Source organism: Cyprinodon variegatus, unplaced genomic scaffold (assembly GCF_000732505.1).
Source record: "Cyprinodon variegatus isolate N-32 unplaced genomic scaffold, C_variegatus-1.0 Scaffold126, whole genome shotgun sequence".
Lineage (NCBI taxonomy): Eukaryota > Metazoa > Chordata > Actinopteri > Cyprinodontiformes > Cyprinodontidae > Cyprinodon > Cyprinodon variegatus.
In genome coordinates this window covers 1,037,180-1,049,406 of record NW_015150579.1, presented here as the reverse complement: position 1 = coordinate 1,049,406, position 12,227 = coordinate 1,037,180, and the positions used below count along the sequence as shown (strand labels likewise).

The following is a 12,227-nucleotide window of genomic DNA, read 5'->3' as shown; positions in this document are numbered from 1 at the left end:
TTTTTTTTACTGCAGTGAAGTAGAAATTCAGCCACATACCACCTTAGGGAATAAATGTTGCCAAAGTTTATATATATATATATATATATAGGTATATATTTTTTTGTTTTGGAGGGGGTGGGGGTGTCACTGTAAGATTAAAATTTCTTAATGCACTAGTTTGTATAAACTACATACTACTTTGCTGCAAACCACAAAACGTGCAAAACCATCATTTAAATAGGGTCCTGTCCTGTCTCCAACAGTTTTGCGCCTGCCACCAGTTACGCAATCACTCTTGTTAAATCACCCGCAAACCATGGTTCAGCCCCTCGCGCAAAATTCCAGTTTGCGAGCGCAAATTACTAAGTGTTAAAAAGAAAAGAACAAATACATGTCCTTCAATTATCTGTAAACACTCATTGTTGCAAAGTTGTATTGAGGCTTGGGCCTATATCCAATGCTCATAGTGACACAACGCACAAAAACCCAGGACTGGTTAGTAGGTCATCATAGGGCTTAAAATGTTATTTTTTATCAGCAGTTAAATCGTATTAAAGGCCACATTTCTCCTTAAAATCACAAGACATCACCCCTTAAAAAACAAAACTCTCTCGTGCACTTACATATGATGCTAATTGACACAAGTCTAGTCTATGTAATTTTCTGTGTCCACTTTTATCATGGGTCGTTTGTTTAATGTTGTGAAATCAGCACAATGAAATCAATTTAGGATAGTGGTAAGAAACTTAAAGAGAGTAGATTTATTTATTTTTATGGATGCAAACCCAAGGGAGTTCAAAATATTTGACCCTGTCAAAATAAATTGTGTTCTACCTGAGTTTGTTTAGCCCTGGGTTCAGTTGGGTGGCACTGTTCCTTTTGTCCTTGTTCAGGCGGCGTTTGATCATTCCCTGAGGTGGAAGATGTTACGTAGAATAATTAGGGGTGATTATGTATTTTACCATGGAAGAAATGCATTCTTGGCCCACAGATTATGTGATGCTCACTCACCCGTACGCCACCTTCCTGGCGTTTTGGCAGAGGACCATCTGGAATGCCCACCTGGTCTGGACTGCATTCTGAAGATTGACATGAAAAGTGTTAACATGAGAAAGACAGATTTGTCCAACTCAAACAAGATGTTTTTTTCAAAAAGCAAATGTTTTCCAAATTTTTGCCATTCCTAACACATTTCACTGAGGACATTTTCAGCTAGTGAAGAAAAAAAGCTAATGTTTGAAAGATTACCTGATACTATCATATTACGTAGCTTTATGATTTTGTGTATTTTGCTTGGTAGACCTAGACTCTTATTACCAACTCTTTAACAGCAACTGTCACTAAAATGTGCATTTCCTACTTTAAAAGAAGGTCTGTGACACATTTCCTAAGTAAAATTCAGCATCACGGTTCCCAATGCCGAAAGTGTATATTTGTTTACTGGAGAAAGCATTTACCAAAAGCAGCAATAATAGGTGATAAACTAAAAATGAGCCAGAGAGGATGTGGTTTGTCGCTGGATGACGGTAGCTACAGAAATCTGTCTAACATACAGAGATTCGTTTTTTAAGCAAATGTATTTCTTAAAAATGTTCAAAACATCTTTTCCTCTTCTTTTTAAGTCTAGAGTCTTCTCTTAAAAATATAGTAGAAGTTGCAGGGGGGGGTATCCATTCTATCAACAAGGAATTTGGGGATAAGATCTGGATGATTTAGAGAGATTCGAGCATTTGCTTACCTAAAGACCCACCGCAAACAATCCAGCGTCTAAATCCCATCATTTAGTACGAAGGCGTTTAACGGTCTTGTTACTCAAGAAGCTGTCTTTAACATTTCCTTCCTCTGTGCAATAAGATATGCCTCTCCAAAAAGAGCTCACCAACAAAACCAATGCAGGATTAGCACCTTGAAGCTGCAGGTTCTGATGTTCTCTTAAAATTAAAGCTGAATGCAAACAAGATGCTTTTTCACTCCTCCCTTTGCTTCTGTTTCTCTGCGTCTTTTCATCTGACTACTAAAGCAACAAGCCCCGATGCTATCTTCCTCAAAAACGCATGGAGGAAGCAATTTGACAGTCAACCTCACAATCAAACATTCAGCTATTTCCGCTGTGACTGTGTGCAGAATCACTGGCCTGATGTCAGAAACAGATCCTTTTCCAGCACTGGTACATTTTTGTCTCACTTTACTTCACATTTGTGTGTATTGACCTGCATCGATGTCAGCAATGTTCTGCATGCTGAGGTTGGACAAGCAGCTGCTGACACGGTTTCGGATCCACGTCGCGGGCTGAGAAAGACACACACACACACACACGTTTTGAAACTCTCCATTATAAGGCTTTTTTCTTTTTCCTCAACCGTCTTTTAGAATAGATGTGCAATGAGTTATGAGTGAAAAACTTAATTTATTCCAGTACTTCAATGAAAAAAGTGATACTAGAAAATGTAAATACTTATCCCACACAGAGTGATTTATTTATCTTGATTTCACTGACAGTAGACTATAGCAAACAAAAGGCCAACATGTAGTTTATTGGAAATATAGAATATTTAATAAGATCAATAAGATGACTAACAAATGTCAGAATTTCCCCATACAGTTCTACAAGGCACTATGCCTTTTCACCTGGGTGATATGCATCATTATGCATCTTCTTCTACATGTCTTCCTTCCACTCAACTTTCCATTGATCTATGTGCCTACAACTAGTCAGGCTTCTTTTGCAGTGACTGCTGGAGTTTAGTTTCCGTGTGGAGGGTGACTGTCTGCTGCATTACAGTCAATCTAGAAGTCTTCCCCTTATAGACTATGACATAACCATAGAAGAAGGTTTCTTCAGTAAGCATCTATTTTTACTGATCTAATATATTTTTCTCTGAAAAATATATTAGATAAGTGTTTTTCATTAGCTGTAAGCTGTGATCATCAAAACGACTGAAAATGAGACCTTGAAATACACCACTCTGTGCATCATGAGCCTTTTCACATAACCTACATAAAATATAAGTTGCCTATTTTTTTTTTTTTACATTTGTCATTTTTTTAGATACATTGCTTGAGATCTGGTACCTCTTCCTCTTGAGAAATTAGGATTTGTCCATCTTCCAGGACACAGTTGGTGATGTCCCATAAGGGGAGCTCCTGAAGTGGAGCCCATTGTTGTTTTGGAGGTTCACAGGCATGTGCTATTTCAACCTCCTCCACACCTGCAAAAAGACAATAATTTCACAAACACACAGAAGATAGAAATACAGAGACAAACCATGATTTTGGGTTAATTTTAACCCTTGTTTATTTTTCAGTTATGGTAATTACAGCCTGACATGACGACACTTATCTCCCTCAGTGTTTTGCCACACCCATTTACTGATATTATCTGTTTCTTCATGACATGCCAAGAGTTGTGCATATCCTGTTGTTTCTAAGTAGCTCAATGTTCACACACTACTTCCTTAATTTGCACAGAGTGTATGTTTGCTAAAAAAAAATGTCTGCAGACTTTAAAAGAAAAAAAGTAGAACAAGAGCTACCCAATGAATGAAATGATGGTAAAAAGTCACTTGTACAGAGATAAATAAAGTGATGTTAACATAATATTCAGGCCCAACAACATACCTTCATTTAAACTACCTTATAAAAGGATGTTCAGAATAAGCTGCTTGATGGTGCAGCTTCCTCTGTGCCATCTGTGAGATTTCAGTTTTAGTCCGTGAGGCAGACACCCTGTCTAATTTTAAGGGTAGGCTTTCCTTTTTGATAAAGCTTATAATTAGAGTGGCACAGGTTATTCTGAGCTATCTCTATCATTATGCTGCTATAGACTTACACTGATGGAGGACATAGGGACCCCTATTTCATCATTTTGATACATTCTATCTCTATTCTTCCACTGTTCCTGTTTGGCTGTGACACCATCCTGGAGAAAAATATCAGCTGTGCTGCTGATATCAATACCCTTGTTTATAGATGTTGGAGATCAGCCTGTTTTTCAGTGTAGTCCTGTTTCTCTGACTATGACTGTCTGGATGTTCTCTCTTCGTCCTCTGGCATGGGAGTTGGCTCGGAGCTCGTCTTCCTGGCTGTGTGTTTACAGTACGGGGTCGCCTTTTACAGCTGCTTTTTCTATCTCTGCTTCTGTCTCCTTGAACCCCAGTCGGCCTCAGCAGATGGCCGCTCACACTGAGCCTGGTTCTGCTGGAGGTTTCTTCCTGTGAAAAGGGAGTTTTTTCCTCTCAACTGTCACTACAAGCATGCTTAGTGTGAGGGATTGCCTTCGAGTCAATGAGTCGATGCAATCAACTGGTTTTCCTTCGATAGAAAACTATGAATCCATTTGACTGTATGATCTGGTGAACTGTAAAGTGCCTTGCAATGACATGTGTTGTTAATTGGCGCTATATAAATAAACTGAATTGAATTTCACTGTAGGTTTAAAGGGTCTTATCTGCTACATACCATTAATACTTTATCCAAAATTCTACCCAGTACAGATTGTTTTCAGTCAGTAGATAACTTGTTTATAAGCATCTTTAATAAGTATTGTGAACTGTTGAATTAAAAAAATGCACAATTGAAATATTTCAGTTGAGTCCACGCATAAAAGGTAAGTATTTAAAGATTAAAGTAGCATGATGCAGATCTTATTGGCTGATTTTGTGGCAATGTATGATGCCATCATCACCATGAGTGAGGTGGCTGTTAAAAAGAATCGGATGCATTCAACACTTTTTCACATTGATTGCTTTTTGATTTACCAAACAGCACTATTATTTCACCTGAATTAATTTTTACATTATGAAATTTTCAATAATTTATGTTGTATAAAAATACCTAATTATGGAAGTAATATTGTAGATAAATCTGAAGAGTTCATTGAAAATTGATAGTTTACATTATTTTTTTTTTTATCTTTTTATTTTGTAGTTGTAATAACTTCACCAAAATAAGATTAACTTCATGAAATTAATTTCATACAAAAAGTCATCATTCTAAAAGCATATCTTAGCGAACTTAATAATAGATAATATAACAAAATGCAGGCATTTTTCAAGGCATTCCGTTTCCAAGATTCTTCCAATATTGGTGCTATATAAATAATCTGAATTGAATTTTACGGAAGATCAATTTATCGGGTCATCTGGATTATAACAGCTGTGACGACTCCCCTTTACTATGGGGTGGACCTGTTTTTGGTTCAATTTGCTTGTTTTCTAAGCCATAACAATGTTTTTGTGTTGGCTACTTTATAAAGCCTGGAACTCAGCGCTACTCTAGACATTTTTAATTGAGAAATCTTTCTGGACGGGAAGCAAAACATCGTGTGGTTTGCTGATGAAGGTTCTCAGTCATCCAGGTCATAGTCATTCCGTAAAAATTCAAAAAATCCACTGGACTTGGTTTTCAAGATTTGAAGACGTTAAGACCCATTCATCGGTTACCATTGCATGTTTCCAAGCGATACAAGGCATTGTCTATATAAGACTCAAACTCACTGCGGATCCAGACATTTGAATTGAGAAAGCTTCCTGGAGAGGTGGCCAAACGTCTTCAAATCTTGAAAACCAAGTCCAGTGGATTTTTTGAATTTTTACGGAATTGTGTGGTTTGGTTTAAAAAAATATATTTTTTGGAATGAAGGGTGTATTAATTAAGCATCTGGTGGATCTTGATCAGATATTTTTCCTTGTTTTTCCTGAATTTGGGGTAAATCAGCAACATTTTATAATTGCTTGGACAATATGTCATTTTTCATCATCATAACATTACCGGTAAGTTAAAGTGACCTACAGTATAAATGCAGCCCTCTATAAAGCCCATCCTTGTAATAACTTAAATCAGGTGCAGCACTCTGAATATTTAGGATGTTGTTTATAATTTTTACCTGCTCCTCCCCTTTCATCAATTTACAAAATAAAATTACTTCCAGATATCAGCTTGACTTGCCCTTTAATTAATTAAAATCCACTCATTTATGTCTCCTATCAACCAGTTGTGCAATTTGGAGTTGTGTGCATCCCTTCAAAGCCAGCATTGCTTTAAGGAGAGCACATTAGCCTACTCACTAATGTCTACGTCCAAATGCTTCAGCATGGTGCTTCCACCCCCCCCACCCCCCCTGAATCTTAGTTCTCCTTTAAGTTTTCTGATGATGCCCACCGCTGCTGCTACAAAAGCTTATTTCTAACAACAACGATTGTAGAATAGACGTTTTAGGACAGTATATCCACACCAAAAAAAAATAATGCAACCATTTTTGGCATTTACTTAATCATATTTAGTTACTTTAAAACAATTGTTTCATGTTGGCAGGGTAGGTCCGCCTAATGTTAAGCACCTGTATACAAAGTTAACATTTGTGTTAATGTGCATAAAAAAAGAGAATTTCCATTTTATTTTATCTAGACAGCAAACCTGTGCTCTTTTATTTTTGAATTAATTTTGGACATTTGTAATTAAGGTGATGAGTTAGGCACTGGCAAAAAACTTCAAAGTTATTTTTTAGTCATGAGGAGTTAGAGGTTTTCTAACAATACCAATAAAAATGAAAAGAATAACCTAAAAGCTTAAAGCCATCTTCCATTAGAAGAAGGAGCTGGACAGAAATTGGTTTCTTAGACAATGCCTTCACTACAGGTTCATGCAATTATACACAACTCTTTATCACACAAGTCTGCCTTTTAATTTGTCTTTTCAGACTGATAGAAACATTTAATCAGTTTAGTTTTTAGAACGCCAATAGTTCAGTCCTTAAAATTAATGTTTTGTAAATCTAGATGTAGCTCGATTCCAAGTGGATCGAACAAACTTAAAATCATTTACTAGGATGCATGTTCAAAATGTGATGGTAGTTGAGCCAATATAAGGTAGCCAAGTTATGAGTGTTTTTTATCATGTTATTTGCATTTTTACAAGGTCATCCCCTTAGTCAAAAGTTTCTGCATATGATAAACTAACAGTACTATTAAAAACACTAACTGAGAATGAACCGTTGTTTTGTGATATGGACGGCCTCTGTGGCTAACCACTGAGGGTTGTTTCCAGTTCAGGGTGGCATAGGCATTTGATTTACAGGTTGTATTTTTCTTATTTGCATTTTGAGTCTAACAAACTCCATCAATCCACCCCCCTCCTCCTACAGGAAGTTTAAGAGAAAAGCTCAATTTACTGTATATATAGCCATTCCTTCAATCACAGAAATGTTAATTAGTTTATGTACTACAAGATTCTCAGATGTACAGTTAATTTGCCAAAGGGCCTCATGGGCCAGGTCATTGGCTGAAACCAGTATTACCAAAAATATCTTAAATGATAAAACACAAATATTTTTTTTATAAGCTACTACCAAGAGTCATTTAAAATGAAAATTAAAAAGCAACGTGACATACTACATACATTTAATTTTAACATTATGTTGCTCTAAACTAGAAAACAATTAAATGTGCAAGTTCTTCTATTTCCCTTCTTCATTAAAGGTGTAATTCTTAAGAAAGGAATTTTTTTTCTGGCCAAAAATATCACTTTATCTTTGGATTCAGTAAGTAGTATAACTACATGAAGTTAGGAAAGGGACTGTGGCATTATTGCTCCCTGTGCTGTCCTTCCTCAGCATCCAAGGCATCATTTCTATCAGATGTGGGAATTCTGTTCTGTTCTACAGGCAGAATATGTTTGTTTGAATTCACAATAATTAGATTTTAAGCAGTATATGATACTTTTAAACCGGTATTTGTTAAACTGGTAAGAAAATTATTATTGTATTGATTATATGCTGTTCAGCTGTTGCTTAGAAGTCATTGTGTCAAGAGCTCTAAGCTGATCTTTCTCTTTCAATCATCAACCAAAAGCTTTTATAGACTACAGTAGCTATCCACACAGAAATCCCAGTCATAGTAAAAATAAAAGCTTTTTCTTTTTTTTCAAAATATTTTTTGCTGTTATTATAGTGTTTTACATCTATAATGTTTGTGTATTATTATTTTTTATTCTTACACATCTTTTTATTTTTCATCTTTAAACATTTAATTCTTTTCCTCTTCATCTTAATTCCAATCTTCTTATTTTGTTTACATTTTTATTTTTACTGTTATTAATTTCATCAATTTAATATTCTTTTTAATAAAGCTTTCCAATAAGTAATTCCCTACAGATACATGCTCTTTTATTAATTAGGTTTTTAAATATCCACTGGTCCAGGATGTGCAATGTCCAGGTCAGAAATAGACCTTCCAGGTTTTATTTAGGTGGTGTTTGATAACTTACCAGTTAATGCATTAATATGTGCACAGCCAAGGTGAGCAGGTTATATATCATGTTTATGCTGGACAAGATAGAGATTGAGGGCGTGGCCTGGGAGGTGGGGTCATTGTGGTTTAGGCGTTGGTAGAATGAGCAGATCATTCATGGTGTCCTACCATTTTGTTTCATATTTTTCAATTACTTTCACCAGAAATAGAAGCTTCTTTGTACATATCTCTACCTTTTTTTTTCTTAACAAATCACTGGTCGACTCCAATCATTTCCAGAATATTTTCAATCTTTCTCTCACTTATATATTCAAAAAAATGTGATAAGCATTAATAGATTAGATATCAACTTTATCTCAATTTTCTGACCTTAAGGTCACTCATTTCCATGTGAGCTGCCAGCATACAGCTTGTTTCATTTTTGAATTAATGACTTCCACTTTTAATGTCAGCTGATTTTTAGGTACAGTAGTAACAATTGTTTTTCAGTAATGTTTAACTTCCTTGTCGCTTCTCAGCATGTCAGCTCAGAGGTTACATGTAAATATAACATGCTTCAGTAAAATGAAAAGAACTGGTCTCACATACCACACCTTTGTGCCACTAGAACATTTGAAATGCAACAGGAAATCACAGTTTGGCCACATGTGGTGAACACCTTGCTACATGGGAGCCAGATGCTCATAGGAGTAGGAGCATGCATGTTTTTTGAGCTGAAGTCATCTAGTCTAATAATTTTTTTTAATGATCATAAACATGTAAATGATCGACAACGTTCTGCCCACTTGAATGCATTTAGATTCAGATTATATCGGTTACCTGGTAGTAGATTACTGGTGCTGTGGCGGCTCTGCAGCTTTGGCCTCTTGAGCTTCTGGGTCACATTCCACAGGTATTTTTTAAAGATTGCACCTCCACCTCCTTTCTGCGAGGTGTCATTAGAGGAGCTCGCTGAGGCCTCTGGGGCGGCTGATGAAGAGGCTGAAGCTGCTTGGGCTGCGCTGGTAGAGCTGGAGGATGGTGACAGAGCTGCAAACAGAGATCCAGGAGGCTCCGACAGGGCTCTTCTGAATGGGTTCTTTCTGGTTCCCCCTGCACCTTTCTCAGCCTTACTTCCCTCTCCACTTTTCCCAGCCGTTGAATTTTTGTCTCCAGGATCCTCACTCAGGGCTTTGCGCCAGTTTTGCATCTTGCTCCATTTGTTGCTGGAGGCCTTCTGAATCTTGTCGATAGTGGAGGTGGAGGGAGCTACAGCTCCATCTCCTTCTTCTCTCTGCTCGTTGAGCGTTCCCTTGGAGCCAGTGTGCCACTTGTATGTGTTGAGAGGGTCGGTGCTCTCAGATGTTTGAGGATCCTTAACAGGAGAGTCATTCTCTGGTGATCCCTGCTGCTTTGATGGAGGCTGCGTTGCAGTTTCTGATTCTTTCTCTTCAGTTCCCATTTCAGACTTTAACTTGCCTGCTGCTGAATTTCTCTCCAATTCAAATCTGCATTAACTACCTTCATAAGAGGTTATCCGGCGTCCTTATTGACTTTCTGCTATCTTGAAGGGCTTTTTTTCTGCTAACATAGTCAAAGTAGTCTTCTCTGGTTCAGTCTCTGTTCTTGTCTCGTTTCCTGTCTCGTAAAAAACGTTATCCGGCAACAACAACAGGCAAGTAGCTGCTGTGCCTGCGGTTGCTCTGCTGCAGGACTCAAACTTCTCTGCTGCATACACTGTTTGCTTCCTCATTAAGTGCCACTGAGAACTTCACCTTTTTGCAAATAATCCTTCTGTTTTGTAGACTTTATATTTTAATTACCAATCCTCTCTCCCTTTTTTTTTGCTTTAATGTTATATTTAAAAGAAAACCTAAACAACCTTAAAGAACAAATTAAACAGTTTGCGCTATATCAAAACTGGTTTTCACTATTGGACAATAAGAGATAGTTAACATATATATATATTTATCTAACAGGTTCATGAGCTTAAGGAAATTTCTAAAATGGTATCTCACACATTAAATAACCTGCTTGAAAAATGTGACAGTGTGTGCACAGCCAAGGATTACAACTTCTGTTTTAAGAAATCTTAAGAAAATGCATTTAATCCTTCTGACTGAGCCTGACAGTATCTGTAAGAACAAAACCCTGTATCCACGCATTTGCAGTTGTCCCAGGCTACTTGTGGGTGTATTGCTGACTGTTGACTGTTAAAATCAATTTCCTGTGAGAGCAAGCCTGCACTTCCTGCCCTATCAGTCTGTCAAAGTCAGAAAACCACTTCCTGCTCTCAATCTTCTCTCGGTATGTTCACACCTGCAGGGTATTTCTACGTCCTATCCGAGGTCCACTCTATCTGTAGATAGAACAAGAGTCTGGACAATGTCTTACCTCCAAGATTTTCTACACTTGTTGAGACACTTGAGTTACAGCGCTGCTGAATTGCAACTACATTTTAAATTTCTTTAAATTCCAACATACACAACAAGTATCAGAATAAATACAAGATACTGAGTTTATGCTCTCATTATTCACAATATAAAATAGGTTTCAGCAGTCTGTGTAAATCACAGTTTAAATATTTAATATTGGTGGATTGTGGCAGCTCCAGAGATTTTTCTCTACATGTGTTAAAGGGAAGCTAAGCATTGAGCTGATGGTGCTGTGAAGCACTTTTTGTTCCTACATTTTTATTGCACACAGGTAAAAACAAGAACAGAGGTGTCCTAACTACTTTTAAATTTGCAAAAGTCCAACACTAAGGTGGATTATTAATGTGTTGTTTTCTGCTGTTTGGTTAAAACATATAAAAACACGTGTAGAGTACAGTGCAATCTATGAACTGTTGTAATCAATTCACCCAATATCTTGAAAAATGCAGGGAATTAATTGTGAATTCACCAGCGACATCTAGTGAAGTAGATGCAAGGCTGAGTCTGTAAAGAAATAATAAATGTACAATTACTTATAATCAAATAGTTAAATTACATGCCTTAAATGAGTTTTATTTATATGTTTTTTTATTGTATCGTGTAGAAATTAAGCAAAACCTTGTCTATTAAAAAAGTTGGGGAAAAATACAAATTTCGCCAAGAAGAAAGACAAATTTAAATAGGGTCAAATTAAAGTAACAATAATTCATAGAAATCCTCAGCTGAATATAGGAAAGCACAAATGTGGACATTTATTTATGATGCAATGGTTGCACCACATGTTTTTTCACAGCACACAATATTTTCAGTTTATATCAAAGTTGAGAAAGAGAAAATAACTACTGGGACAGAAATAGAATTACTTTAAAATTACTGTAAATCAAATCACATATGAAATAATGCCAAAAATGGCACACAATACATATTTAAACATTTAAAGTAATTTCAAATACCTTTTTTTAATTATTTACTTAAAAACAAAATGATAAAAAAAACAACTAATCAGCTTCTTTTTCAAAGACTGATCCAAAGACTATAGCTTCTGTTTTGTCTGCATTCAGGAGCTGAAAGTTAAGAGTCATATATTTCTTTATGTCTTCAAGACATGCCTATAATGCCTATAATCTATGGGTTAGCTTCATCTGGATTATAGACAGATATAGCTGGGTATCATCAGCATAACAGTGGAAATTAATCCCATGCTGTCTAATAATTCTACCATTTGGGAGCATATATATATATATATATATATATATATATATATATATATATATATATAATAAAGAGAATTGGTCCTAGCACTGATCCCTGTGGTACTCCACAGGTAACCCTGGAGTATGAGGAAGATTTATAATTACCATGACAATATCATGAGTGATTTTCACCAGAGCTGTTTCAGTGCTATGATGAGCCTTACAACCAAATTGAAACTCTTCAAAAAATTAATTATCGTGTAAGTCATCACAAGCAATTTTCTCAATATCGTTAGAAAAGAAAGGAAGATTAGGTCTATAATTGACCAAGTCATCTAGGTCAAGAGACAATGTCTTAAGTAAAGGTTTATCTACAGCTACCTTAAAAGCCT

At 36.3% G+C, this 12,227-nt stretch overlaps 1 protein-coding gene across 3 annotated transcripts in view; it reads right to left on the bottom strand.

Moving 5' to 3' along the window:
- LOC107085465 (disabled homolog 2-interacting protein-like) overlaps positions 1-9,890 on the bottom strand; it is a 22,974-nt gene extending 13,084 nt beyond the window's left edge. For 2 of the 3 annotated variants that reach the window (XM_015375782.1, XM_015375783.1), the window contains exons 1-5: positions 9,048-9,890; positions 3,055-3,191; positions 2,193-2,271; positions 994-1,061; positions 817-893 (exon numbers count right to left, since the gene is read on the bottom strand). In XM_015375782.1, coding sequence (XP_015231268.1) covers positions 817-893; positions 994-1,061; positions 2,193-2,271; positions 3,055-3,191; positions 9,048-9,669 — 983 coding nt within the window. In that variant the 5' untranslated portion in view covers positions 9,670-9,890. Of the gene's footprint in view, positions 1-816; positions 894-993; positions 1,062-1,720; positions 1,975-2,192; positions 2,272-3,054; positions 3,192-9,047 lie in introns of those variants that run through there. The other variant, XM_015375784.1, reaches the window with a different exon arrangement.
- Positions 9,891-12,227: the final 2,337 nt, after the last annotated feature.